Source organism: Calypte anna, chromosome 4A, assembly GCF_003957555.1.
Source record: "Calypte anna isolate BGI_N300 chromosome 4A, bCalAnn1_v1.p, whole genome shotgun sequence".
NCBI classification, from domain to species: domain Eukaryota; kingdom Metazoa; phylum Chordata; class Aves; order Apodiformes; family Trochilidae; genus Calypte; species Calypte anna.
In genome coordinates this window covers 9730648-9757505 of record NC_044248.1, presented here as the reverse complement: position 1 = coordinate 9757505, position 26858 = coordinate 9730648, and the positions used below count along the sequence as shown (strand labels likewise).

Here is a 26858-nt window from a genome sequence, read left to right as displayed (position 1 = left end):
GGCTGAAGCTGTATTTGCTGTTCATATTCCTGCTAAAATAAATAAGCAAAATGCATTCATATTACAGAAGAGATATGATAAGTGTTCAAAAAATATTATTTTTAGCAAGTGTTTTGCCTCAAACTTTCTATAAGCACAATCAGAATAGGTGGTCAAAAATGAGCAAATCTGTTCCTCTGCAAAAGGCAGACAAGTCCCTCCCAAGTACTAATAATTACATAAAACTACAAATATTTATTAAAAAACTGACTTCTTTATGTGGTTTTGTTGAAAAATAGCAAGGAACCAAACAGGAGTTTGGAAAAGAACAGTATAAATGTCAAGCATTTAATGTCTTAAAAATGTGCACATACATTCTTTGTAACATATACAATCCTGCAATGGCCTTTAAAATACTGTGTCCCCTAATGAGGTACTAAAAATAAATCAAGAAAAGATGATGGTGGAGTAAAGTTAAATGCACATGCTACACCTGTACTCAGCAACAATCTTGGTTAGGTTATAGACTGCTTCTTTCTTTTGCAGCCTGAAAGTGTAAATTCTTCAGAACCTGTAATTAATACAGACACCCAGTTTGGGAGGTTTACAGCAGGGGCAATCCTTTACTCACCGGTTCTAATGAACATAACCTTCATTATGCTTGCCATGAAAAAGTGTTTTTTAAAAAAAGATAATTTAAATTATCTGCTTTCCCACCCCAACATTTGGTGTCAACCTTCTGTTTCAGGTGCACTGGTTGAGATTTTGTCAGCAAGGGAAGTGGGCTGCAGGACTTGCCCCATGCCAGCCACTGACAGCTCCACTGCAAGACACAGCCCAGCCCAGCAGCCAGGGGGGTGACACTTGTATGAAAACACCAGACAAGCAGAAAAATGAGGGGCAAAATAGTGAGGAACACAGGAGTATGAACACAGAAAAGAAAGAGGGGGAGGAGGCGTTCCAGGCACCAGAGCAGTGATTCCCCTGCAGCCTGAGGAGAAGACCAGGTTGAAACAGATATTCACATTGTGGCCTGGGGAGGAACCACATGGGAGCAGTTGGGTATTTCCAGAGGGAACTGCAGCTCAGTGAGAGCCCACACAGGAGCAGGGGAGAAGCAGAACTGTCACAAACTGACTGTAAACCCCCACTGACCACTGAAGGCATCAGGGAGGAGGAAACAGACTGAAGTGGACCCTGGAAAACAGAAGGCAGTGGGAAGGTGCTATTTTAATTTTTGTTTCTGTTTCTCAGTATCCAGATCTATTTTACTTAGCAATTACACGAATTTTCTCCTAGATGAGTTTGCTTACCAGTTACTGTTGCAGGCAAAACTAACTCCCTGTGTTATCCAGATGAGCTCTGTAATCCTACAAGCTCTGTGATCCTATTTTCTTCCTCTATCCTGCTGAAGAGAGAGGGAGTGAGACAGTGGCTGAGTGGGCACCCGGCAGCTTGCCAAGGTCAACCAGCCACAAAATTGCAAAATAAATGAAAAAATTACACATTGGTTTAAAATGAAGAAATTTTAATGTACACATTTACACACACAGTGTTATATTTTCTGCACTGATCTGCACCATCACATTTTCATGTGATTTCACAAAAAGTAATTCTCAAACTGTGGAAGAAACTGCAGGGGTCTGCATGGTTAATTCTATGCATAATTTATTCCACAAGTGTTTAGAGCTAAACAACAAAAATAATTTCTCTTCCCCTTTCTCAAGGAAATAAATATTTCACTTTTAAATTAAAGAATCATTCAGCTCTCAAAAGTCTGTGTAATATGCCCCTCACTCACAAGTAGTACGTTTTTATTTCTTGGGATTCCAAGCAGGAGTGTTTGTAGCTCCTCCTGTGCCCACACCGCATATTCAGAATTCTTCTCCAGAGACATCCTTCAGTGAAAGAAGAAGCAGCTGAAGATGTCCATCTTCAGTTTTGCCTTGCAATACAACCAGCCACCACCATTACTTTCTTCCAAATGGATCAGACCACACTTTTAGGCCTAAAAATCAAATATGAGAATACCAGCAGTTCATAAGCAGATTGAGAAAAAAGAAATTAAATGGTCTGCAACTCCAGCCTTAGGTATGAAACAATGAAAGAACCTGATGATTTCTGCACTGAATGCACAACTCTGCTTAAGCTTGCAAAAATATTTAGAAAGAAAACCTCATCTTGATCCTAGTGGAAAAAAATCTACAACACCCATATGCAATGTTTTTTAATATTGTTGGACCAACCATCTAGAGTTACACCTTTCCCTAGAATTTGTCTGGATTTCATTTCAACTAGCAGATCTTGCACCTTCTCAGCAGCTAAATTTAGATGAAAAAGGTGTACTGAGGAGAACTGGTCACCAACTACCTGCATCTTGGATAAATGAGCCAGTCCAGCCCTCTTTAATGTTAAATAAAGAAGGCAGATTTACCAGACTTGTATTTCACAATCCCCTTGCTACTCCTTTTCAGCATTTCTCCACTTTCCTGGAAAGTAACTCCTGATGATTGAACTGATACACACAGTAAGGGCAAGGCATTAATCCTATTTGGTTCTCCCTTGCTGAGGCTGTCAGGCCTGTCAGGCTTTTCTAAAAATAAGTTACCCTTTACCATACTCTGGTATAAGCTGTTTCATCAAGACAAGCACCCTCACCTCTTATATGAGCAGTGCCAGCCTTGAACAACAAATAACTCCCCACAGTCCCTGAACTCCCCAGGATGGTTTGCCAGACTTGCCATTTTTATTCCCCTCCTATGTTTTTCTACACCTTCTATTGATGACAGCAGGGATCAGAAAGCTATTAGCACTGCATTCCAAACATTTCCTGGAAGTGTAGCAGATTTCTGCCCTACCTCTCCACCCAGGAGGCTGGAAGGTACCCACAAAGTGCTGATAAGTTGTGTTTCAGCTGAGCTGTAAAGCAGAGTTCCACAAAACCAGGGTGCAATAGTTTTTTTTTTACAGCTAGAGCTCAGCCCACCCATGGCTCTTGTTTGCTCTGAGCTTGTTCAGAAATTAATCTCTGGTTTGGAAATTGGCATCTGCTTAAGAAAGTGTGAAGGTAACAAAACCTCTACAACTTATTTGGCCAGTTAAGTAGATTCAAAACAAGTTTTAAAAAAATCTGTAATTTTCAAGTGAATGATTAGCCTGAAAAAAAATAATCTTCATGTCAAGTTTATTATATTTGTGTTATTTGACTGCATCCTTCACTATATTATTTATACCCATATAAATAATATGGTCTTACTTCAAGAATATCCTTAAACACATGAATCAAGTATACCTGGAGGCTGAATATCCTCTTGAACAATACCAGCTCTGTTTATGGACTGTTCTTTCTCTGGAAAACAGAACCGAAAGGACACTGCTAAAAAAGCAGAATATCAGAGCCCCTGATTGCACCCAATAAAATAATACTCAACATTTTTGTTCATTCTGGATGTTACACTGTAAAACTGGTCAGCATCCACCTAGACAATGCAAATGCAGTATTCACACTTCACCGAGAAACTAACAACTGGTCTGTTTTGAGACACTACAAACACCAAATAATCTTAAAGTTATGACTACTGTTTAATAAAAGATGCCAAAATACCTGCCAGGATCCCCTCACTGAAGGGATGAGTAGTACTTTTAGGAGCTATCACTCATATCCTCAACATAAAACTCCTCAAAGATTTATTCTTGCATCTTATTGCAGGTGGATTTCCTTACAGCATCTATAAAATTAGTGCTTCTAAACCTTGTAGAAGTATCAGAGGGATATTTTTCCATACAATGTGCCTATCTCAGGTTTTTTCTTTTTTATTTGAAAGATTCAGCTGCTTCCACAAAGAGAATGGGTGAAACTATAAAATTTCCCTTTTTAAATGCCTCTCCCCTTTCCCTTTCTCCCCTTTCTCCTTCCCAGTTAAGCACTTTGCCACTGGGGTGCCCCAAAGGGAGAAGTCCAAGCTCAGCTGGATTTGCCTTTTGCTCATAACAGTGAATTTTTAAGTCTTTAAGAAATTGTGGACATTCCCAGGGAAACTCAGGACTATGCTCACCTCAAAACTGAACCTTTCCAGCACAGCTGCTCCATGTCCCCAGGCCACAAGCCTGATGTCACTGAGACCAGCAGCCATGTGACAACAACTGATCCTCCCTGCAAGGGGGGAGGCACCAGAGGCAGATCCAGATTCTGCTCACTGAGCACACACTGATTCCCATTCCATCCCTTTCAGCAGACAAAACCTAAGGGAACTGCCTCATTTCCAAGGAAAAGGTGCAAACCCCAGATAGCAAAACCAGAATAAACTGGGGCAAGGACTCAGACTTATCCTAGGGCACAGGGGAGAAACATAAGTGCACGTTTACACAACTGAATGTCACTCCAGAGAACTAACACCCATTCCTGCCCTGTGCAGGATCACTCTGTGATGCTAACCCAGAGATCCAGCTTCAGAGACCGCATCCCAAAAATCAGGAACACCAACTATTCACCCAGAGCTCAAGCCAGTGGTGGATGGGAGCTTCTGCAGAAATCTTCTCAAATTCTTTGTAGCCCAAAGGTTAAAACTCTTCCATTCAACTACCACAGGTTTGAAATTCCATCTAGTTTTCTAAAGCATTGTGACAAGGAACACTTCTGCTTCTCTCAGCCTGAAGCAATAACCACCACGAAAAGCACAGAATTAGTAAAGGGAAGAGAAAAGAGGAGTCTGAGCAACATGCAGAAAGTTTAGGTTTGAGTGTTAAACAACAAGTTCAACAGCCCATCTGGCAAGCCAAATGAAAATAATAAAAAATCCCTAAGGTGCTGGGGAACATTTGCTCAGGTAATTCACTGGGTTTGTTCCTTCATTAATGCTGAGTCACATTTCTGATGCTGTATTTTTAAAAAGTGCCCCGTGAGCAGAAATGAAATCAGAATAGTTTTCTAAATGGGAACACAAAAATCTATTTTTGTGGGCAGTTTCCAGCTTCACACATGCAGCTTCCTTAAATAAAAGCCTGCTGCCAAGTCAGAGTTTGCTTCAGCTTTGATGCAAGGCTCAAGTCCCTCCAAGATCAGCAGCTCTGGTGCCCTTTTTCTTCTCCTTCCTAGAAAACTCTTCAGTTGTCTCACATGCACCTTCAGGTGTCATCAATGCTTCCTCAGTTAAAGCCGGGGGAGGAGGTTACAGCCAGGTTCACACCACAACTTCCCCTTGCTTCCCTCAGTAGTAATTAACACAAGTTTAGGAGTCAGGGGTGCTGCCTCCCCCACTTCCATGACACCAAGAGCCCTTCTGGAGCTGCTGAGGCTCCTCCTGCTGCCTCCTGCTCCAGAACTCCCTGGTCACAGAGCCTGTCGTGGCTTTAAGGAGTTTCCAGCAGAGAGGGAGGGTTTTCCATAGCAGTCAGTTCAGAGAAAACTGCAGACTGAGATCTGCTCAAGCAAGTTACCACAATCAGTAAAGAACCTGTCACCACATTTTAACTTAAACTTTTCAACTGTGGCTGCAAAACAACTCAAACAACTTACAGAGTCATGAAATGCTTTGGGTTGGAAGGGAACTCTAAAGGTCACCTATTCCAAACCATCCTCAACTACACCAAGTTGCTCAGAGCCCTGTCCAGCCTGGCTTGGAATGTTTCCAGTCCTGGGGCACCTCCCACCTCTCTGGGCAATCTGCTCCAGTGCTTCAGCACCCACACTGCAAAAAATGTCTTTCTTCTATCGAGTCTAAATGCACCCCTCATCAGTCTAAACCAACCAGGCCTTGTCCTGTCACAGTGGGCCTTCCCAAAAGTCTCTCCCCAGATTTCTTATATGCCCCTTTCAAACACTGAATGTTGCCATTAGCTCACACTGGAGCCTTCTCTTCTCCAGGTTGAACAACCCCAATTCTCTCAGTTTGTATAGGAGGTGTTCCAGCTCTCTGATCTTAACTTTTTCACCTACATTTAATTCCCCTTAACCACTTCAGAGAACAGCTGAGGGATGTTCTCAACCAGATGTCGGCCACTAACTCCAAACGAGCGTTTATTATTTTGTTTGTACGTTTTAAGCATCTCTTAGGGGAGCACGAAGCTTCACGGGAGTCGCTCCACAGCAGTCCCCTCACAGGAGTCCCAGCACACCCTCAGCCCATCCCGCAGCCCGGGACTGGGGGGGGCGGGGGGGGGAGGGGCACAACCCCGGTGCTCAGAGCCCCGCAGCCGGCCCGGCGGCCGCTCTCCCTTAGCCCCCCGCCCCGCGTCAGGGACTCACTGTACTCCTCCGGCAGCAGGAGCGGTCGGAAGTAGATGGGGTAAAACACCGCACCCAGCACAGCCAAGAAGCCGCCGAAGATCCCCACCGTGCGCCCCAGCCCCGCCATCAGCACCCAACCGGAAGCTCTGCGCTTCCTGCTTCCGGGACACACCGGAAGGCGGATGAGGGGCAGCAGCCGCCCCGGCCGAGCCCCGCTGGGGCACGGCGCGGCAGTAGCGTCGCGGCTGCTGTTAGCGCCCCCTGGCGGTGCGGCGGGACAGGGGCAGCCCGGTGGCGGGGTCCCGCCGGACCCGGTGCCGGTCCCGGCCCACACCTGCCGCGCCTCCGTGTGTCACCCCGGGGCGGGAGAACGGCGGCTCCACCCGGGGCGGCAGACGGCACCTCTGCGGAAGCCCTACCCCGCCTAACTCCACCCTGCGCCCCGCCCGACAGCGGGACCGGGCGGCTGCCCCGGCGGGGGCGGCGCTGGCAGGGCCGGTCCCGGGCGGGCAGGGCAGAGCCGCGGCGTGAAGCGGGGTGGAGGGAGTCACCGGGTATCCCCCGAGCCGGACCGCCCGAGGAGGGGTGAGGGCGCGGCCCCGCACCTCGGGTCCCGTCCCGTCCCGCCCCTTTCCCGGGTCCCTGTCCGGTGCCCGCTGTCCCGGGGGTTTGGCGGTGCCTCCCAGCGCGGCGGGGGGCTCGGTACTCCCAGGGCTCTCGGCCCCCGGGTCCCGCCCGGCCCGGCCCCGCCGCGCCCTTCTCTCCCCTCCGCACCTGCGGCGGCGCGGGGCTGCCGGGGCCGGGCCCCTCCTCCAGGAAGCCGGATCTGCCGCATCCTCGTCGGCGGGGCTGGCTGCGAGCTCCCGGCCGGGCTGGGCAGCGCTGGTGCCGTCTCCGCGGCAGAATGGGGCCCCCGGCTGAGCCCCCCGCCGCCTCCCGCTGCCCCCCGATCCTCCTCCTCCTCCTGTTCCTCACGGTGAGTGCCGCTCGGTCCCGTACCTGCCCCCCGCTCCCGCCCGCTGGAAGATGGTGGCCGCGGCCAGGGCCCGAGCTGCCAAGTGCGGGACCCGCGGGGAGGGTGCCCGGTATCCCCGCGGCTGCACGGCGGGGCTCGGTGGTGCCGGTTCGGGCTGCGGGGTGTAAGGAGGGGGAGGCACAGCCGCGGGTGGGGGCAAGGGGGGGACCGCGGACACCCGGCCTGAGCTCGGAGCCGCCTCTCGGAGCCATCCCGGGACCGCTCTGCAGTCCTCAGGTCTCTTCCGGAGCTCGGGAACGTCAGGGCGTTAAATGAACACGTTAATTAAAGAGTTTTCCGCCCCCGGTGACGGTAAATTTCTGGATTTGAAAGGAGGAGGGTGCCTTTGACACCCACTTGTGTGCATGGGTTGCAGACACCCCGAGGGGGGGTTGGGGGATGGTATCGGCTACATTGCTTTTTCTTCTCTGATGCCGCTCAACACAAACTCCGGTTCCAGGCTTTACGTGCCGGTGTAATCCCCTGTCTGACCGGGAGCAGGTCGGCAACCTTTTTGACGTGTCTCCTTTTCACACATCTTAAAATAGCGTGACGTGGCAGGCGCTCACAGATGAAGGGCTCTGGTTATCCCCCTGCTTTGTGCAAACAGGTGCAGTTTCAATAGGGCAATGGTGGAAATTGGGCTGGGGTGAAATGAGGTTGGGGGAGAGGGGATGTCTTGCTGAGATCTTAGTCCAGCAGGTGAGAAAACCAGAATTTCTGTTGTATTATGCAACTGAAAATTTTCACCTTGTTGTTTATGCCTCCAGCTGTGGTTTCTACCCCGATATCTGATAGGATGACTTGGCCTAACTCCTTCAGATTCAGCAGGTTTTAAGAAAAAGATCAGGAAAAAAATCATCTACAGCTTTTGTGGTTAGAGGTGCCCTGCACAATGAGATCTCTGTTCCTGGCAGAGCTCTGCCTGATTTATGGTAACATTTTGAATCCAGCATGGTTGGCCTGTTCACTCTACTGGGAAACTTTTATATTTGAAATCTCATAATCACATTCACTGTGTAATCCTTTCACCTGAGCTCTCTGTAGTCAGGTTATACACAACTCTGCATTGTCTGAGAGAATGGGAAGGGAAGAAGCAGAGTTCCTCATCAAGTAGGAATTTTTAGATAATACACTGGCTGTGCCATGCACTGGAGAGAGAACCCAGTAGAGGAAATCAAGTGGTAACAAAGACTCGGTGTGGTCTGGAAGAGTTTACAGTCAGTGGTCTCTGCCACATCTGCATCCCTGGGAGGTCACTCAGGGGTCTTTGCACCTTACTGGATGAGCACAGTGATGCCCCTTACTCCTGAGGGGCTACTTAGGGGTGTTATAACAGCAGACCTGAGCATGCTTCATATATTTTTGCAGCCCGTGTCCCAGCTAATATCCAGGCACCAAAGAACAGAAAGAAAAGCTTAAGTAACTGAGAGCCACTTTGCAAAATGCACGGAAGGGAAAAGGCAGTAAGACCAGCATGGCTGAAGCTAACCTTAGGCATCAACAGTCATGGTATATCATGCTTAAGTGCTCCAGGAAAATCATGGAGTTTGTTCTATAAGGAGCTCCGTTGGGGTTGCAGAGCTTACCACCTTGGGATCCCCACCCCAAAAACCAGCATGATTTCAGCCATTCACTGGAGGTCATATAGCCACATCCACACATCCCAGCCTCTTGGTGAACAAACTGTGCCAAACCTTTGCTGGAGGTCAGCACCCATATCTCCCTTGGATAAACCACTGAGTGCCTGTTGTAGAAAGCCTAGGTACTGACAATGTGGAGTATTTTTCATTTATATAGCATTTTTTGTGTTCAAAGTGTATATCTTTGTGCTTACACATGTTTATGAGTATTCAGCATCACCGCAAATCTGGCTGCCAGGGTCCCTAGTTGGACACAAGAGGACAAAGAGCACTCACTCAGTTTTTTTTGTGGTTTTTGTGGGTTTTTTTCTGACCTTTCCTAATATTTCCACCTTCACAGATTTTGCTGGCTTGATGGTTTTTTCAGTGTAGTTCTCAAGGAGGGTCAACATATTCTTAAGAAATAAAAAGCAAAATAGTTTATCATTAGGCACTTTTACTGATCCTAGTATTGGATCATGGGCAAGGTCTTGACCTCCAGGTGCACAACACACAATTCCAGTAATTAGAAATGTACCAGCAACTTGGCCAAAACCCTTAAATATTTTGAGAATCGGTGAAGAAGTCATCAATCCAAGGCAGATATCCAAGATAAATTTCAGTTCCATTTGTTTAAGCTCAGCAAAGTTAAAAGTCACGCAAGACAGATCCTCTCATTTCAAGCAATTTTAACAACCAGCTTCCCTGGTAATCCTGAGTGACAGTTCTCAGTATTTTAGATGGATCAGGGGACCTGGCAGAAGTGCCATGCTCTGCTGGCAGGGCCTCTGAGCTGAGTAATCCTTGGTATCCTTGGCAGTGCATCAAGCCTGGTGCTGACTGCAGAGGACAAAGAAAAGAAGCTGTTTGAAGCCTTAGAGAGAAGAACCCTAGCATGGATTCTGGTGCATGTCCCATCACTCACTTCCAAAGTATATTATAAAGTACTTGGCTACAGAGACCAAAAAGTGAGCAAATGCTGCTGGCTGGCTTTGCTGCTCAGATTTGTAAATCTGTCTTCAGGACAGGAATGTTTCTATAAGAAGTTCCCAAACATTTTGTGAACGTGAGTTTGGTCACAGGAAACTGTCGTGAGCTGCCTTAGTTGCTATTCCTCCCTTCAGCTGCCTGCATGAGAGGTAACAGGATCAGCTAACTTTTAAAAAAGATACAGAAACCTCAGGGTGTGGCAGCAGAAGTGAACAGCAGTATCCTGGTACCTTTTAATATATACTTTTCAGACCTGATCCTAGGAGCATGTGTACAGAGCATGACGTGTAAGTCAGTATCTTAGACCAGGTTCCACCTGTGGAAGGCAAAGATACACCCTGTAAATACAGTTTGTTTGCAGAAGTATGTGTACCTTTGAGAACTTGGTACAGGGGAGTTGTTCCCATTAAAACCTTGATGGGAGCTCTCTGTTAGTCCACATCTCCTTGCTGTGTGAAAACATCCTGGTATTTCAGAGCTCGAGGATGGTATATAAGCCTTCTGTTCTGTTATTGCTGTGAGTATATAAGTAATCAGATCCACTTAGATTCTGTGGTTAACATGGTTTGTGTTTTGGGTGTTTTTCCAGAATTTTGTGCCATCCTTTGGAAAGGAGACATTACGGACAACAGCAGTTACTCCACAGTTTGAAAAAAACAAGGATTACATGGACTTTATTCATCTAAACATTTTAGAGAAGAAAGTTCTTAACAGTTCTGAGGTTTCAGTTCATTATTTATGTTCTAAGCCTTGTATTATCAACTTGGAAGTCGTGGCTTCCTCTGAATTCAGGACTGGTGTACCAGTGTATAGAAGGAGATGGAAGGATGAGAGGAACCTTTATGTTAGCAGAACTCGACAAGTACATTTGAAGTTTCCAAGCATCATGGTTTACAGAGATGATTATATCATCAGAAACTCAGTAATAGTGCACAGTGTGATATTATATGCATGGATTAGTCACAAATCAGTTGGCAGCTGTGATGCTGAGCAGAATGATGACTACCAGGATGCAGTTGCCAAGAATTACACTTTTTTAGAAGCAGTTCCACCTTTTGAACGCCCGTATAAAGACCACAAAGTATGTCTTCAGTGGGGTGCTGACTATATGTGGATGCTCCAGGCAAACAGGATACCTCAGTGCCCTCATGAAAGTGGTAGGTGTCATGTCATTTTTTTCCACAGGGAAACGAATGGGACCCAGATAACATTTTTGCTCAGCTGTTAAAAAGTGCATGCATGTAGTAAATAGTAACTGCTGTGTGGAATTATTTACTTGACACATTGTTGGCTACTACTTTCAGACAACTTTATTTGAAATTTACTGATGTCTGTGGACATAATTCCTTTGACTTTGGAGCGAGTTGTTCATTGCCTTACTGTGTTATTTCAGTGTCAGTCCTGCAGCTCTTACAGACATATTTCTCACACAAGTTGTCTATTTATGCTTAAAACGGAGGCCACACACTCCGAAACATATTTTGAAGTCTCTATAGTGCAATAAACTTTACAGTACTCTTTTGTTGTTTCATTTTATTTTGTTCTGTTTTCCCCAAACTATTATGTACAAGCACTTTTGTTTTAAAAATCAATAGTTTTAATTTTTAAAAAGTGTCTTGCCAACCGTTTAAAAAATTGAAATTCACAATTCTGCTTTCAGGATTTTCTCAGAGTTCTGATTTTTTTATGTCTGCCTATTTCTAGCTTTATACCTGCTGACAGTTCTTTTTGTCCTCAATATATATTCAAAGCAGTACCTAACAGGAAAACAGTTATTTGCTTCTAAACAGTTCTCTTCTAGAAAATCCCATAGTGGTATTTGTGTCTACACAATTTCACTACATTTGGCATGCAAATGGTCTGAAGAGGAACATAGAGGCAGTGATGTTGCTGCCCTCAGGGACTTTCTATAATACTTGTTGGAGACAGATGGTGTGATCTCTGGCAACAGTTTGAAACATCTTATGTATGGTATAATTATATTATAGATGAAAACAGTATAATAAGAAATAGGAGGGTTTTTTTTCTAGGAAAGGTGATGAAATGTCACGGCCTTGAAGGTCTTTTTGCTGATTCTTAGCAGCGTCAGCTTTATCAGTTTTATTACAGAACATTTATTATGTTCTTAGCATATCAGCTAAGAACAGAACTGATATCTGTCCATACATACAGTATAAACTGGAGAGCTGAAGATGAAAAGCAAGTCCAAGAGTTGTGGAGTAATGTCACAAAGACATAACCAAACATAGGACGAGATTTAAGTGAACAGCATAAATGAAGATTTCTTCCTTACTACTACTCAAAGTAGGAATAGTATCAGATTTAAATGAGTCTGTTCTTTCCCTGCTTCTAATACCAGCTGTAAATGAGCTCCATTTCACTTTCTATGGGTTGTTAGGTCCAAGAGTGTGATGTATTTAGTAACAGCAAGTGAACTTGAGTTTAAGGACTTACTTGACTGTATGAGTGTGAGCTAATTAATTAGTTATCAATGTTTGTTGTCTGGCAGATTAAGAAAGATTGTATTTTGCAGATGGTGTCCAGATTCTCAACTTTATATATGCTTCCAGTGGGGAGAAAACCGGAATCGTGAAGAGATTTGAACAATTTGAAAACAGAGAACTTGAGACAGTCAGGCAACACCAGATTGATTTTCCCATGTAAGTATAGGCAAATACTTGAAGTGGGCTGTAATTGACTATTGAAGGCTACAGAATGTACTTCAGGTCTTAGGCTACATGACAAATTGAAAGAATACTTCCTACTAATTTGAGAAAAGGCTCAAAAGGAAACTAGCAATTCCTTCTGTTCTCTGATTGCAGTTTCACAAGCTAGTTTGTTTTGTAGCTGATGAGCCCTTAGTGATAGAATCCCCTGCCTAGATAAGTCTTCCAGCTTGAGCTTACACTATTCCCTGTGTAAATTCTTCTGGTTGGACAGGAGTAAAACCCCTTAGCCCCTGCACACTACTCAGTTTTAGAGAACCATGCTGGGAAGATACATCTTTCTCTATGCTTTTGCTCCTTATCAAAATTGTCACATCTCTTCAGTCATATTTTGTGACTTCAGAGATAAAAGTATATATAGAGATACATAAATACATCTCCCACAAGATGCTGTTACTCTGGCAACAGAAATTACAGAACCTCTATTACAGAAATAGGAAGTGATTGCAAGAACTGGAACTTTCCTGGTCCTTTGTGTTTGGCCTGTGACCACAAGAAGAGTGCCAAAGAAGACAGCACAGATTGCATACAAATAACCAGTCCTCAAACTATAGCTCTGGAGTCATAAGTACAGAGTAATTTTTAGCTCCTGGCCTCAGTCAGGATGGGTGCCAGCCTGGGATGCACAGCCTGCTGCCCTTTGCTGCCCAAAGCAGTTTGCATTCTGCTTCTGGCACTGAGGCACTCAAGCTCTGGTTGAGAATATGTGGCATGGATTTATCATAGAATCATAGAATTGGCTGGGTTGGAAGGGACCTCAGAGATCATCAAGTCCAACCCTTGAACCACCGCTGCAGTTACCAGCCCATGGCACTGAGTGCCACATCCAGTCTCTTTTTAAATATCTCCAGGGAAGGAGAATCCACTACTTCACTGGGCAGCCCATTCCAATGTCTGATCACCCTCTCGGTAAAGAAATTCTTTCTAATATCTAACCTAAACTTCCCCTGGTACAACTTGAGACCATACCCTCTTGTCTTGTTGAAAGTCGTCTGGCAAAAGAGACCAACCCAAACCTGGCTACAGCCTCCCTTCAGGGAGTTGTAGAGAGTGATGAGGTCTCCCCTGAGCCTCCTCCAGGCTGAACAGCCCCAGCTCCCTCAGCCTCTCCTCATAGGGTCTGTGCTCGAGTCCCTTCACCAGCCTGGTTGCCTTCCTTTGGACCTGCTCCAGGACCTCGATATCCTTCCTAAACTGAGGGGCCCAGAACAGCTCTTTACCTACTCCACACTACTTCCACCTTCTCTTGTCTTCTGGTAGGGTTTCCAGGGTTAACATAAAGCATTGCCTGTGTGTTGCAGTTGTGTGACAGCCTGGGGTAGCTCTGTTTAGGCAGAGGAAGAAGGTTTTCCTTCAGCTCTCTGTACGTGAGTGGTGGTTCCCCTCTGCACCAAAAGGCCAAGAGAAGCAGAAGGATCTATCTGAAGTTTCTTGTTTCATTTCAGTCAGGGATTTGTAAAAGAAGATTGGTGATAGATAACTGTCATTTGAGATAGCTGCCCATGGATGCCCTGCAGCAAGGAAGAGCTGGGACTGTAAGGATTTATTAATTTAATACAGTGTTCTACAGCAGTGTGAAATGAGTCAGCATTGTCCCAAACTCTGTCCCAAGAAATTTGTCCAGAACAGTTAATGTGCTCAGACTGGCAATCAAGGATTAGACAAAGGCTGCAGCATTTAAGTTTGTTATATTGACAGAGGTAAAAGATGAAAAGAGTGATACAAAAGCATAAACAGTATCTCTGGAAACAGTGCTTTGCTGTAGGTCATAATCAATATACAAGTGTCTGTGATTTACAAACCCTTCTTCCTCATCCATGTGCCATCTCTGGCAGACATGGTGTTACTAACTAAGCTGTAGGCTCTGTATTGGATTAGTGTAGGAAAAGATACAATATACTCTATTTAGGAACTTCTTGAGAGAGAAGAAAGGCAAATTTACCCAAATCTAAAGTACTATAAGCAAATACTGACCTTTTTTCTTAAATACAGAAATACAAAAAATCCCCAAAACAATACTGCCTCCTTCTAAAACTCTGTAAGAGAACTTCTTTATCAGAGATCGTAACATCCACTATGCTTTGCTGGGTTGTACACTGGACATGCAGTTTTCAAAGGTATTCAGGATTGGCCTAATGGCTATGGAGCTTTTAAAAATTAGATACGGTGGTATAAATTTTGTACAGATAGAGTTACTGGTTCTTGTTTTTATTTTGTATGGCTTCATAGTTTGCACAGGCTTTTATTTTGTCCTGTGATAGGTCTGTGACAGCTTGTCATCTCTCTCTGTACTACCCAGAGGCTGGATTAATTTTTTAACTGCTTCTCCCAAGCACATTTTTACAATTGTCATTTAGTACAGAAGACACATCTTAGTTTTTACTGCCCTCTACAAACAAGATAACAAGATCCTGCTTTGGGGGATGTTGTACTGTAGCCTGCATGTGGGAGGTTGGCTTCAGATTGTCTCAGTTGTGTTCTGTTCCCTATTGATGTGGGATTTGGCAGTAGCTCTAACCCAGCATTCTGGATTTGATTCAAACACTCCCTGACTCCTCTCATGTTGTTACCACAAAAGTGTAAGGTTAAAAGCAGATCACAGACTGAAGAGTCTTCAGTACAGTTGCTCTAATGGTTTCCACTGCAGAGGATGTGTTCTGTTCTGAAGATGACATCCATGAGACTGATTTGCTGAATTAAACTGAAATGCATGCTTTTCAAAATCTGGAGGGAGATTTCTCACCAGGAGTGTATTTTTTGTGTATTTTTGCTCATGCAGGTTCACTGTTTCAATCTGGCTGTATTTACTCCATCACTGTGAAAAGGATCTGTGTGGTATACTCTATTTTATTGATCCAAAAGAAATGTATGGTACTCCTGCTGTATTTCTAAATGAGGAAGGTAAGGGATATCATCTAATAGAGTCTTTATAGATCTGTGCCTAGGAGTAACATTTAAAAGCATATTATCAGACCTATTTTGTGAAATCGATCCCTTGCAAAATAATTATTTTTTAATAGTGTTTCATCAGAAGTAGTTACTAAATTAACAGGGTAAAACAGAGAAATACTTGCATAGCATCTAATCTTGGCTAACTTCAAATGTCTGCTTTGTCAGAAGAGCAGACTGAATCTTACATGTCAGCAACATACCTTGGGATTAAACAGTTTTACTTTAAACATTTGTTACTGTTGTTGAAGTATTATTCTACTGTTGTTATCAATTCTTATATATTTGCTACATGAGATTTTTTTTAAAATTTGAAATAGCCACAGAAAAATCCCAAATGATTCAGAGGTTTACCTGTGTTGTAGTGTTCATGAAGGCCAGTATATTCCCACAAAAATTAAGAGGTAGCACTGTCTTAATCTAGCAACACTTAAGTAGATGAACATTCCTGCCAGGAGATGGCTCTTCAGCCTCTGATAGAGAGGGAAATTCAGGAGCTGGGGACTGCCTGGCAGGCTCAAAGAGAAAGTACAAGTGCACTCCTGGTTTTCTCCAAAGGCATCACAGGTTTTTCCCCTTCTTTCCAAATTTTACAGCTAATCTTTTCCTCACTGATATTTTTGGTATTTTCTGTGTCCTGTAACCAGGTTAGATAAGAAGTCTATCCTGGGTGCTTTTCTTTGAAGAACAAACAAAAATGGCAGCTCAACTGAAGTTACCAACATGACAGGAGATGTGCTTGGAGAGGTCTTAGGGCCAATTTTATTCTCAGTGTTAGACCAGGTTATTGTACTGTCCTGTTCTGATCCCAAGAGCTCAAACCATGAGCTTCATGTCCAAGTAGTGGAGGGCAGAGTCATCTTGTACATCATCATTGCACTCTGACATGCCACCAGTTGAGTGTTGAGTAGATACCACTGTCTGCTATTCCACTCTGCTGTTTTCAGCTGGAAAGCATGTCTGCTTTCTGGTGTTTGAAATCAGCTCTGGCACCATCCCTGTTTGCCTTGTCTTTAGTGTATTTATCCCTCAAAGGATTTGTTTTTCAGTCTGTGGTTTCACATGGGAGCCTGGGCATTAGCACCTGAGATGTGGAACTGAAATGTTACATTCCCTGGGGTTCTATGAGAGCTGATCCATGGCTTGGCAAGTGCCCAGTTGGTGATGAAAAGGCTGAAGATCATTGTGAATAATACATTGGGAAGCCCGTTCTTAATGGTGATATTTCTGTGGTGTTTACTTCCTTTTTTTCCCTTTGTTGCCTTGTCAGGTTATGTACATATTCAGATGCACCTTGTGAGAGGAGATGACCTTGCAGTGAAAACCAGCTTCAGCCTCCCTGTGAAGCAGTGGTTTCGACTGGATCTCTCTTTTAAGGGTGGACAGGTATGCATGCTGCTGAAATTACAGCAACAAGGCTGGGATTTGTGTAATGAATGTGTTTATGTCTCTGGCAAAATCCTTAATATCAGTGTCTGGGAGAAATACTGTAATTTGTACATACAGAGCAGAAGAATGAAGAATCTAAAACTAGAAATTCTCTGGGGATATTTGGGCAATCTGACTTTGGCAAATCAACTTAGATACTTAAGAGAAGAGCCTAGAATTACCATGTGTTCAGTAGCTGTCTTGGCATACAGTTGCTCTCCAGGGACTTTATTGCCTTATCTAGATACTCTTAAGTTATTTGGAGACTTTGGTGTTTTTATCATTTTTTACCATATAAAAATAAGTGCCTGGGCTTCTGTACAGTAGTGTGCCTCTTGCCTAGATATATTAGCTATCAGGTGGCACATGCAGTTTCCATGTTTTGCATTTTTGACAAAGTGACATAGGATTGACCACCATTAAAAGACAAAAAAAAAATGATGCAGTATCCCTCGGTAGTAGAAAAAATACATCATTTACATTTTTAAAAAATCACAATTGTTTTTTCACAAACAGCAGCATTTCCAAAAGCAGCACTGAAAATGCATGCTCCCTGCCCAAGTTCTTGTCTGAACCTCCAGCTATCAAGTTATTAGGATGTGAAAATAATAAAACCCTTAGTCTTCTGTTTCTTAACTTCTTTCTCCTTGAAAATTGAGTAGACTACATGCTGAATTGGAAAAATAATTGCTAATTAACAGCAAGAACAACTAATTTCAGCTATGAGGAATATGACTGATAAAGACTAATGGTGAATTTGGCAATATTAGGTTTATAATTGGACATGATGATCTTAAAGGTCTTTTCCAGCCTAAATGATTTTGTAATTATTTTACTTTCATTGATTTGGATGCATTTAGTCCAACATGGTCTGAGATAACATATGTATTAGGGAAGGTTGGGAAATTAAGACATTAAGAAATGAAAAGCCAGATTTTCAGAGCATCTGAAGGTGCCTAAAAATACAGAAAATTTTGCAGAGTTGTTCAGTGGTGCCTTGGGCAATACCAAAATGGATGAAAATCTTATCTTCCTCCTTGGGCATCTGAATCCCTTTAGCCATTCTGGCCCTGAAAGTCTTATGAAAGTGCATTTCCTGTAGAAGCAAGAGTTGAACCCACATATTTCTAAATCATGACCTATTACATTAGCTTTATGGCCATTATTCATCTGTATACTACAATTTGTTGGGGGGGGGGATCAATATTCTCTTTTTTTAGCATCTCTGCTATAGAAAAGCAAAACAGTCTTTCAGAATAAAAGCTTCAGCAGAGTGGAGGTCTTGTAACCCAACACAGGAATGAAATAGCTGAAGTAGGCAAGATCTGGGCTATTTTTGCTGGGTCTTGTTGCTCATGGTTGAGCAGGACAGATCAGTGCCATTGCTTTCTCTTAAACTCTTCTGACACGTGTCAGAGAGGTGACACCATCCTCTTCAGTGCAGGGGAGATGCAGCAAACTGCAGCTGTAATCCCAACTGTAATGTCAGTCTGTAATTTCAACTGTGAATTGAGATGGCTTAAAAAATGTACCTTGTAATTTTTCATCGATGATAATGAATACTTTGCATTCTTTTAGATAGAAGTAAGCAGTGTGGGGAAGAATTTGAAAAGGCATCATCATCAGTCCTTTACGTAAGCAACATTTCCCCTTTCTTGAGTGCTGTGTGTGTCTGTGGTCAGATAGGGAAAGTGGGAGAAGGAAAAAACAAGTTTGTAACTGAGATTCCAAATGATTTCCAAAACGTGTGTAGTCTTTTTCCACTGAGCTTTCAAAACCAGTTTGCATTACTGTGCTTACGTTAAGCAAGTGCTGAATAATTGTGTTAGTTCCATGGGTTAACTGAGTTAACAGGCTGTATAATTTAGTCCTAGAGTCTGATAACCCTCACTAAAAATAATTAGAAGGTCAGTGGCATTAGGATCAGTCTGCCAGTGAAGCTTTGGCCTTTCTGATTTCAAGGGAAGTTTTGCTGTTGCTGTGAAAGAGCTAGGATTTCACTGGTGAAATTGCTGTCTGCTTGGCTTAAGTAAAGAGTAAAATTTCTACAAAAAATGTTCTTGCTGTATCCTTTATTCTAAGCAACAGAATAATTTTCTTTCTTTAAATTGATCTTTAATTGTTCTCTTTCACTGTATTTGAAGATTGACTCTTTCTTGTGCAAATAATTTAAAAAAACAAAACCTTTGAATATGGAAACCATGTAAGAGTAAATTGCAGGTTAGACTTTACAGTTATTCCTTCTCTGCTATGGTTTACAAATCAGAAATTGTAGATATGTAGATAGAGGAGACAGGTAACTTAAATTTTCATGTGCCAGTTTTAGAAAGTACAAGGGAGAGGTGAAGTTGAAGTCTTTGAGGTTGTGTAATAGTGCATAAAAGACCAGAAGATACCTGCAGGTCAGGAAAAAAAAACAACAAACAAACAAAACAACCACCCTGCTGGTTTAGTATGTTTGTAGGCAAGTGCTTTGTTAAATTTACTCTGGAATTTAAATTGCAAAGTAGATTTTGAAAGTAAACAGATGAGAAAAAAAAAGATGTTGGCAATGGGCTTAAGAGCATTTACAGGCATTCTGAGATACAATTTATTTTTTTTCTCTCTCTCATAATACCTCTTGACATCCAGCTTACTTCTTGTTCATGTTCTCCAGTTTTAGGGAAGATTTTTATTATGATGACACTGCTGGATACTTTGTTCTTGGAGGCAGTGGATATGTAAATGGTATTGAAGCCTTCTTTGGACCTGTGAAATACTATCGTCTCAATGTGCTGGAAACAGAGCAGGTAAAGAAAAAGTGGTATCTGGAAATGTTTAGATATTAACTGCCCTCTACAGCTGTATTTTATTTTTTTGAAGTGAAGCTTTTACAAAGTAGTAAACTTGTTCTGAAGCATAATAGCACTTGGGAATATATCATTAAATATAATAATTTTTTTTTTAATCTAGGAATGTTAGTTAACACTTCAAATGCCTTATAGAAGTGAGTATGTAAAGCAATGTTTCTAAATTTACACTTAAGTAAGGACTCATTTTCAGGTTTGCTTTGTTTCCCAAGTTTTTGATGATGCCATATCAAACATATTTGATAAATATTTGGCTTAGTTGAAATTGGTCGTGTAAGACACATGGGCTTGGTCAATTTTGGAAATTCAACTGTGGTTTCTTGGATTATTCTGCTTGTTGAAAGTCACAATCTGTTGTGGCCAGTATCAGGTTGTCTGGCACATTAACATGATGTTCCAGGTAAGCTGATTGTAGTAAACGATCTGTTTTCTTTTGTTATTTGCCTACAACACTTCTTTCTAGCGAAGCAGAGACAATAAGAGATACCAGAGATGCCATTTATCCATTGTTTGTGTCTTTCATAGATTTCTAACCCTCTTTATGACAAAGAAACAGTGGAACAAATTGAACTCTACTATGAGAGATGTATGGAAATTCAAGAAATAGTTTATGACTACAGATACATCATAAGGCAAGGTGAAAAAGCACAAAGAAATTGTAAGTGTTGATCTATGAGATACAGATAGTAAACTGTCATCTTTGGAGACCTTTTTTCCTTCATTTTATCAGAAACTGGATAATGGTCATCAAGAACAATTCAGCCATAACAAGAAAAAAGGCAATTTGCAGAGATTAGCCTAGTTTCTGGTAGCTAAAACTGTGACTTTTTTTGTCCCTGCAAAGACTTCTGTGCCATGGAATGCAAATTTAAACCATGTTCTTGGTATTTCTTCTCTAGTAAGACAGGAACATAAAGGGGCAAAGAATCACTTGAAAGCTTACATGTAAGCTATTCAGTTGCCTTACTTCTGTTTTCTGAATGTTCCTAAAGGCATAATATTTATTTTAAACCTTTTCCAAAAAGTGTGTGTTTTTAGCTAAATTTTCTCTGCCACTGTTGCCTAATGTGCAGTAATTGAAAGGTTTATAGCAAAGCAACCACCTCACTGAGAGAAGAGAAATGTGGCTTAAGTACGTGTTGAAAAGCAGCTTATGTTTCTGGTTATAATTCAGTTGCATGCAGTGCAACCAGAGTATGGAAGAATGTAGAAGAAATCTTACATATTTGTAAGTGGCTTCTGCTAGCTGTATGAATTTTTAGCACTACTTTGTGTTAATAATATGCTTATCTTGTCTATAAATTGTCAGCTTACCCTAGAAATATTTTTTTTTTCTACCAGAAGCTTGTTTTAAAGACCAGTCAAGTCAGCTTTCATGTCAAAAATACATTGTTTTTTTCTAGGCTACTATGAAAACTATTATTTGAAGCTGATACACAAATATGGAGAAAAATCCACATGTGATGCCTTCATGTGGGGAAGAGAGCTCAGGGAAAAGTACCATACCTTGTTCAAACTGTTACAAGAGATGGATTTCAGTGCTCCAGATGGTAATCTTATTTTATTTATTTTGTTTTGTTTTTTATTTTAAAAAATTTAATTTCTTCAGTAACCTCAAAATACGTCATCTATGTTGGTGTGCTGTGACTTCAGTTCATGTTTTATGCATCTTTTTCAGCTAACTTAGTAGAGGAGTATCCAGTAGCTTATATGTTGTGCTGCAACTAAAGGATGGCTTATGTAGGAGGAAATAGAGCTATACTTAAATTTTTAGTGGTTAGTTACTCTGACATGGTCTTGTGGATTTTTATTCACCTTTCCTATGCAGTAGTACCTTGTATCTCTAGGAATTTTTGATTTCTGCATTGAAAATGCCATTGAGCATGAGAAGAAAAAGAGTCTGTCTTAGTCCCTTTAAATTAAGAGGGAAAATCCATTCCTGATTTTAACACTTGGAATAACTGTGCATCCCATGTTTTATTTTTAGCATTACAAGATCCAAGTAATTCAGTTCTAGAAGTTGGCCAGAGGATATTTGAGAAGGTTGCAAAGGGTTTGTCCAGTGCCAATGGCCTCAGCAGTATGGGCTCCTCCATCCCTCTCTTGGTGGATTCCAGTTGTTGTGGATACCATAAAGCTTCCTATTTTCTTGCAGTTATATTTGAAACAGGACTTGGTGTGCCTGTGGATCTTACAAAGGTAGGATATTTAATATGTTTGCTTGTATCTGTGAGATCAGTTACTTTTAAAAGCAGTTTAGAAGTGGGATGCATTTATGATTAAGTTAATTAAAAATATGTGAAATGGCCTCCAAATCCACTCTGTGGTTGAAGGGATTTCCCAATACAGCTACTCCTAAATAGCCCCATAGGAGTGAAGTCTGCCACCAAAAAGTGAGCTTTTAAACTTATTTTGTTTTACTCCACCCTCAACTGTTGGTTACCAATACACACAAGTAACAGCCATATTTTAGCAGTTGTTTTTTCACTAAGTATAGAATCAGGAAATAAGGAAAAAAACCAAATAACACAACAGTTTAAATGCCAGTGGTTTTCCTGTCACTTGCAAGTCTTGAAACAAGACATTGATGAAAGCTATCCTGTAGCAAACACTCTTGCCATTCACTTTACATTCTCAAGTTGACATGGTGGGAATCTGTATCTTGCTCATCCAGGACAAGTAAATCAACTATTTAGTAAGACCTAAATATGCTGGTAAAGGGAACAGCATGGAATAAACTGCTCTTCCCAATCATTGAGTAGATAGGATGAGGTAATAACCCTTGAGTCACCCACAGGCATTTGTAGATGGGGATGAAAAAATCTCAAGTCAAGCAAATAAAAAGTGGAAAGACTGCAAAGTAGTACAGTTAGGAAAGAAAGCCCATTTTACAGTGTGAAGAAATGTGGCACTGAGTATACTATGGTCAAAGGATTTAAGTTAGCCAAAGTAGAACAGTTTTCTTTTGTAAAAAAAAAAAATACCATGCTTTGGCTGAGCAACTGCAGAGCATGTGAACTCTTGACTTACCAGAGAGGTCACAAATAACTGAAATGTTTCCACTTGATTCCATTGCAAGGTCAAATAAAGGTGAGGTGTTTATATGTCACTGGAAGATGGCTATACTGAATTTGCCAACAGGCATTTAATTGTGATATAATAGCATAATATAAAATGCTTGTAAAGAATAGCAAATCTGCCTAAGGTGGTTCCAGGATATTAAATCAAAAGAACTCCTGAGAGGCCAATCTGACACAAACCAAACATTAAACAGAAGCCTTTTTGTACCCTAATTCTAGAGTATACCTAGTACTAATTATGGAGGATAAATAATTTTTTTATTGGATCTGCTTCAGGTAGTGTAGGAAATAAGTTAATACCCAGCAGAGGTGGGAAAACCACTTTTTTTATTACTGTGCAGGTGAAAAATAACCTGAAAATGGTTCTGGCAAATGTGCAGTACCTAGTCTAGTTCTAGCACCAGCTAACGTGTACCTCAAGGGAGTTTTGGGCTGAAACTTTGTCAGCCACAAGTCCTGTCCTTGTAGTCGTATTAGGTCCTTAGGGTAACATCTTCAAGTGCTCCCTATGTTTCCACTGAGTTCAGTGTGAAAACTGCAGCTGACATCAGTCAGGCCACTTGAGTCACTGCTGGGTGTAAGAAGTGTAGAGTATCACTAACACCATATTAAAGAGGCATTAAAAAATTACTGCTCATTAGGGGTAGCAGAGTAAGTTCAGTACTTGAAAAGTAGTCAAAGAGTCTAGCTTTCCTTTGAAATCTTTCTATACATATAGAAGATGTTTTAACTGCCTTTAGGGCTGTGCTTGATTGCGTGTTTATATGGTATAGCTGTCAGTATGAACTCTGTTCCCTATCAATCTCCACCAAAGTGCTGAACTTGTGAGATGTGCAGTGAATTCACTCTTGCTTGTCTGTTGTTTTTTGTCAGGGACTGCTGTATAGTTTGGTTGGTGCTCAGGGGACTGAGAGACTTGCTGTGATGAATCTTGGCTATAAACATTACCAAGGCATTAACAACTATCCACTTGATTTGGAGTTGTCTTATGCTTATTACAGTAATATTGCAATAAAGACATCGTTGGACCAACACACTATAAAAGGGGAGCAGGTAAAAGAGTTATAAGAGTCTCTGAATTTGGTTTCTGTGCAAATGACTTACAATAATATTAATAACGTGGCCATTATATTTTTATCATCATTTACAAATATTAGCTCATCTGACTGATGCCCCTGCCCATAGTAGGAGTCTAGAACTAAATGGTCTATAAAAGTGCCTTCCAACCCAAACAAGTTGTTATAAAATCCCCCAAACTTTATATATCAGTACTCTGGTTTTTATCAAGGGGAAAACCATATCAAATTGAGGCTCAAATCCTCGGAATTGTTGTTATGCCTCTCAGTGTATTCTGAGTCTCTTTATCTGGGCCCTAATTCATCAGTTAGTATTTAAATTATTAATACAATTGAAGGTGTTTATTAAGCAATTGCTATGCTCTTTCATTAGTCAAACATATGAAGTTCATGCAAAAGAGGAATTGTCCTCTCCATACTTAGACATTATTTTATACTTCTTTTATAACTTCTATTATTAAATATAAAGATTTGGCTGTTAAACATCTATTTGACAAGATAAAATTACAGTAAAATGAGCTACTAAACAGGAGGTAACACAACTTTGTCTGTAAAGAATACTCAAGGTAGACCAGTATTAGGATCTGGTTTATCAGAAGGAATTATTGTTGTACAAAAGATAGAGAGATTTTGATATCTAAAGAACTAAAAATCAGCAGACAGCCACCTAGATAAGAGTGCTGTAGGGCAGGTCTTCATCAGGCTTTCTGCCAGCCTTTTTTTTTATCTTTTGAGATTTCTATAGAACCTTAAAAGCCTTAAAAGGATTGAAAACAATTATTAAGTTTATTTAAAGCTACAAAGACGGGGGAGTTTTTTCAGTTGTTGGTGTCTTGCTATGTCTTCCCAGTATAGAGTGGATGCAGTTTTGTACTGTAATGAAGCAGTAAATGGCTTTTATACTTTATGCAAGGATGGTTCTTAGTGCACTGGCGAGCAGAGGTGGTGAGAATTTTAAAAGCTAGAATTGATCACAAATTTTTAGGGATAAATGGGAACTGGACAACATTTACATTTTGGTGCTAGATGTGTGAACTCCATTGTGTAGTAATTTTTTTTTGGTTTCTGTTAAGGCTTTTGTTGAAACTATAAGGCTGATGGATGATGAACTGCTAAAAGCTCAAACAAAAGAAAATGGTGATGTCTTTATGTGGTTAAAACATGAAGCAACAAGAGGAAATGCAGCTGCACAGGTGAAAAATAATGTATTCCCCCTTTGTTTTAAACACACATCATGTATGTACACCCACAGACTACGTAGGAAAGTTGTGAAGGAGAGTGAAGTGGAAAGGTGTTTTTCTCTTTTCACCTAGAATTGTGTCCTTTTCATGAGCTTGAACTATTTCCTGTGATTCTGATAATATCCAGTGACCACTCAAAAAGCTGTAACAGTGATGGCAAGGAAAAGTTGCCAAGATTTAGCAAGCTCCTTCTGTTATAATTTTCCCCAAGTTTTTATCTGACACAGTGCAGTTATTGCTGCTGGTCTGAGATGATAATTGCAATCCTGAGCCCTTTGCATGCATCAGATCTGCTTTTATCACTTAGCTCTGCACCTAAATTAAGCCTGACTTTTGTGGTACTGACAGTGTAAAAAAACCCTGCTGTAGGTTTAGAATCAGTATGTTTCACCACTGAACATTCCTGACAACCAGTTGTTTTCAGGCTGTTGAGTAATTATTACTAGTTTCTTCACATATTTTAGATCCATTTAACCCTGCAAAAGTCTGGTCCTGCAATTCCATTTGCAATACTAGCAAAAAATAACTTTAATACTTATGTTATTTTCTTTTAGCAACGATTGGCTCAGATGCTGTTTTGGGGCCAACAAGGAGTGGCAAAAAATCCTGAAGCTGCAATAGAATGGTATGCAAAGGGTGCAATAGAAACAGGAGATCCAGTGTTAATATATGATTATGCCATTGTGTTATTTAAGGCAAGTCAAGTTTCATATTTTCACTTCAAAAAAAAATCATTTTTATGACATAGTGGTTTGTAAGTTATCTGCAGTGACACTGTGAGAGTCCATACTACTGCTTTTAGACTTACCCTGAATATCAATCAGTAGTTTTGAGGCTTCTGTTGTTTTTACTACATATGCACAAAAAAATTTTCAAAGCATGTTAAAAGCAGTTTAGTCAGGATCAAAATGCCATGTAAATTGTGGAACCTAATGACTTGTCACTTCAAAAATATAAACATAAGCCTTGGTTTAGAGATGCAGGTTAAAGTTCTGTCCTTTCTTAGAAAGCACTTTATTAGATCTCTGGGTTTTGGTTTTTCTTTTTTTTAGTAAGGGTTAATAGTCTCTGTATCTGCTAGTTTTTCCCTGCTAGAAGCAGCAGACAGCAGAGGCTGAGCTTAGACAAACCCCACCTGAGTCAAATAAATTGTATGAGCCAAGCAGGCTCACCCATAAAGTGGTACTGAAGATCAGAGAAATGAGGGAAAAACTGTTGGGACATCATCTCATTCCTGTGACAGTAGAAAGATATTCTCTACAATGTGCATGCTTAAGTTCTCATTGTATCAATTTTGAGCACCTGTAGTCTGTTTGACCTGTGCCTGGAATTAATTTATGTAGATATAATCAGCACATCTCTGTATTTCCTCTATTTCTGGAAACACTCTGACATACTTTTTCAGGGAGGTTGAGAGCCCTTGCTCATTGCCAAATCATGAACAATCTGTGGACCTTTGAATACTCTTCATTCTTCCTTAGTTGCTGAAAATTAAAGATCTGTGATCTTACTTACCTATGAAAAGCTCTTGCATTGACTGGTGAAATAATTTTTTCTACTCTGAATTGCTGAGATTTTGTAAAGCTGTGAATGAAGGATAATCACAAAGCTGCTTTATTTGATGTGTCTATTTAAAGCTGAATAACACCTTGTAAATGATAGTATAAATATTAACAT

The 26858-nt window shown here is 41.4% G+C and overlaps 2 protein-coding genes across 2 annotated transcripts in view; one reads left to right on the top strand and one right to left on the bottom strand.

The window, feature by feature from the left end:
* Positions 1–1490: 1490 nt before the first annotated feature.
* Positions 1491–6387, bottom strand: SMIM20 (small integral membrane protein 20). Its single transcript, XM_030449888.1, has 3 exons — positions 6224–6387; positions 3272–3328; positions 1491–1987 (listed from the first exon to the last, which is right to left on the bottom strand). Exons 1-3 carry the CDS (start codon positions 6330–6332, stop codon positions 1950–1952), a joined length of 204 nt encoding a protein of 67 aa, XP_030305748.1. The 5' UTR covers positions 6333–6387; the 3' UTR covers positions 1491–1949.
* A 601-nt stretch (positions 6388–6988) lies between these two features.
* The window catches only part of SEL1L3 (SEL1L family member 3), a 33879-nt gene continuing 14009 nt past the window's right edge, over positions 6989–26858 (top strand). The window contains exons 1-13 of the mRNA XM_030449887.1: positions 6989–7181; positions 10422–10989; positions 12366–12492; positions 15338–15459; positions 16778–16893; positions 18514–18569; positions 19592–19724; positions 20310–20442; positions 21188–21334; positions 21772–21983; positions 23738–23917; positions 25014–25133; positions 25736–25876. Of these exons, the coding sequence (XP_030305747.1) occupies positions 7110–7181; positions 10422–10989; positions 12366–12492; positions 15338–15459; positions 16778–16893; positions 18514–18569; positions 19592–19724; positions 20310–20442; positions 21188–21334; positions 21772–21983; positions 23738–23917; positions 25014–25133; positions 25736–25876 (2127 nt within the window). The 5' untranslated portion in view covers positions 6989–7109. The remainder of the gene's footprint in view (positions 7182–10421; positions 10990–12365; positions 12493–15337; positions 15460–16777; positions 16894–18513; positions 18570–19591; positions 19725–20309; positions 20443–21187; positions 21335–21771; positions 21984–23737; positions 23918–25013; positions 25134–25735; positions 25877–26858) is intronic.

What these genes read in the sequence shown, in the direction of transcription:
- SMIM20 (XM_030449888.1), bottom strand. Translation starts at nt 6,332, where the DNA reads ATGGCGGGGCTGGGGCGCACGGTGGGGATCTTCGGCGGCTTCTTGGCT. An exon ending in CCTGCTGCCGGAGGAGTACA is followed by an intron (nt 3,329 to 6,223) that starts GTGAGTCCCTGA and finishes TCTGTTTTCCAG; the next exon opens with AGAAAGAACAGTCCATAAAC. An exon ending in AGAGGATATTCAGCCTCCAG is followed by an intron (nt 1,988 to 3,271) that starts GTATACTTGATT and finishes TTTGATTTTTAG; the next exon opens with GCCTAAAAGTGTGGTCTGAT.